Here is a 2,857-nt window from a genome sequence, read left to right on the forward strand (position 1 = left end):
GTACCCTAAAGTAATGGTCTGGACAACATGATGTGATGGTAATAGGAAATAAAGAGACGATGTGGTCCAATTTTATTATGCTGATTTCCTTTTCAATAAATATTAATTAATACTACAAATTTAAATTTGAAGAAAACCCCTTTTCGCTTAACCCCATGGGGACGGGTGATTCAGAAAAGCATTCATACAAAATCAGAATCAAGTTCTAACTAAATAAAAAAACGGTAACTTAAATGTAGTCGTTGCTAATTTGACAGACTTACCTTGCTTTTACTCTAATTATTGTTAGTTTAATCATATATATAATCAATGTTAATTCAAAGTATAACTAAATAGTTTTATTTTGAACAAAGTAATGGTGAATTAAATAAATCAAAAAATTATAACTCCGCCCACAAATAAACTGCTAAAGAATTACTTTGATTACCAGTTTTATCTTTGTACCCTGATTGATACGGTTTTATGCTGGCACGTATTTGTGACAGTCGGCGCGAAAGGGTTAAAGCTTTCTTTCCAAGTTAACAAAAACTACTTAGCAAGTTAAAGTCTTATAAAATCAAAGATAATAAACATAGATATTTCTTAACTCAACTATATACAAACATGACATTTTCACAATTAAATTCCATTTTTGTATTATTTCATAACTAAAACATAGTGGCAGTGACTGAATATATTTTTCCTATATTGAATACTAACTAAAATATTTTTGCTATATTGAAGTTTTCTTGTTTTTTTTATCATCATATTGCCTTCTACTAAGAATGTTAATTAATGCACATGTGTTTCAGTGCCACTTACATGCTTCAGATCTGGAGGCTTTGCTTTGAATATTTAAATATATGTTGACTTCAATCCACACTACAATATAATCGGGTAAAATAATGTAACCATTTCATCTTTTCGGCACTCAGTTCTTGCTGATTGGCTAACGCTTTTCATTAATGTATCGTCGCTAACGTCTCTACTTTAATTTTCTTTTTTGTAGTTTCCATCGCAACTTTCCATCAAAAGAGTTGAGCATCTTTTCCCAACTTCAAGAGGTGTTTTCGTTATCAAAATTCTTTCGATTGCCCATATCTATGTTCGTCTCCAGTGACTCTAAAATATTACTGCATTCAGGTTTTCAAATATTATTCGTTGACTTTCCGAACACCCGTCGAACAAACTTTGCCATCCTCCTCATGACGTCCGATGCTTAACCATGTAACATATTTATTTACACTACTAACTGCAACCATTCATCAGTTTCTAAACAATCGTTTAGCAAGATGGCATATATGTAATTGTTAGGTAGTCTGAGATGTTTTTTAGCTTCCAGATTCCGGCATTCATTTTTTATTGAAATTAATTTATACAGCTCAAAAAGTTTTTTTTTGAATAAGAATAAAAATTAAATGACATGCTTACCAGCATCAACTTTTCTTCTTCAGAATCAGATATTTATCTTTTAAATCAAGATACATCAAATGTGATATATTAAAATATGTAATAAGCTTAACATCTCCTCAAAATTGTAAAGCAAAAATTGTATGATCATTGTAAATCAATCAATAAAAGCATTTATTTTTTATTCTTTTTTGCTGCTTAACAATTTAATGTTTTCTCCTGTAACTTCATATGGGAGAGTTACACAGATTTTGCCTATCAGCCTAAATGTGCAGAGAAATGTTGAATGATAAATAACATTACTCCATTTGTCTAATTAGCTAGCAACTCCCCTCTCCCCAATATAATGTTGCTCATTGTAATTCTGAACTAATTAACATGCATTGAGAGAACTCTTCTTAAATAGAAGAGCGTTCTGCTTTCTTGTACATGTTGTAATTACTTTGGCCAATATATTCTAAACTAATGACTTTTTTTTATTACAGAATATCGATCTAAGCTATAACTTATTGACAACAATACCTGAAGATCTCTTCAACAATTCGGAAAATTTGACTAGTGTTAATCTGAAAAGAAATCAAATAAAGAATGTAACAAAATGCTTTTCTGGAAATAATCGTTTGGAACATATCGATTTAAGTAACAACTTAATCGGATTTTGCGATTATGCATTTCAATCTCTGCTATCGTTGAAGACTATTAATTTAGAAGATAACCGTGTTAGAAAAATAACGAAAAATTGTTTTTCGTCGACTCCATCGCTGGAAGAATTGATACTAAGGCAGAATAATATTTCCCAAATCGATTCGGAAGCATTTTCTCAGCTAGACCAGCTACAAAATATTGATGTGTCTCGTAATAGACTAAAAACATTGTCAAGAGAATCATTTCCTGTTGTTTTAAAGATTCGAGAATTATTTACATCTGGTAAGTGCTTTTAATCTTTAACAATTTGAATCAGAATTTTAGAAAATAAACACAAAACACACAAAATTTTATATTTCGTCTATTCCATTGCTTGAAGAATTGATAATCAATCAAAACAATTCCGCAAATCAATTCAGAAGCGTTTTCTCAGCTAGACCGGTTCTGGTTACAAAATATTGATTTGTCTCTAAAAAAACTAAAAACTTTGTCAAGAGAATTATTTTAAATTAGAGAATCATCACTTCTCTTTCAATTAGTATCGCAAAATTCGAAAAGAAATTTCTCAACAGCAACGAGTCTAAGTTTGGTCATCCAATGTTAATATTTAATTCATAATTATATTTCCACGTCGTGACTTACATTCAATTCTAAAATGTATTGATGGATATGTGTATATATAAGTTAATGTACTATAATGTTTAGAGAGAGTGTGTGTGAGTGTTCTAGCAGTTCAATATTTATAATAAATGAAATCGGCATTATCGAATCATAAACTATACTCTTCCAATTTTGAAAATTTAAGTTATTTACATTCTTTTTA

At 29.8% G+C, this 2,857-nt stretch overlaps 1 protein-coding gene across 1 annotated transcript; it reads left to right on the forward strand.

Moving 5' to 3' along the window:
- Nucleotides 1-1,874: 1,874 nt before the first annotated feature.
- Nucleotides 1,875-2,316, forward strand: LOC122273794 (leucine-rich repeat and immunoglobulin-like domain-containing nogo receptor-interacting protein 2; the record flags this gene model as incomplete). Its single annotated transcript, XM_043057794.2, has 1 exon — nt 1,875-2,316. A coding segment is annotated over one exon (442 nt), but the record flags the coding sequence as incomplete, so codon positions are not given.
- Nucleotides 2,317-2,857: the final 541 nt, after the last annotated feature.

The sequence above is a fragment of the Parasteatoda tepidariorum genome, unplaced genomic scaffold (assembly GCF_043381705.1).
Source record: "Parasteatoda tepidariorum isolate YZ-2023 unplaced genomic scaffold, CAS_Ptep_4.0 HiC_scaffold_8591, whole genome shotgun sequence".
NCBI classification, from domain to species: domain Eukaryota; kingdom Metazoa; phylum Arthropoda; class Arachnida; order Araneae; family Theridiidae; genus Parasteatoda; species Parasteatoda tepidariorum.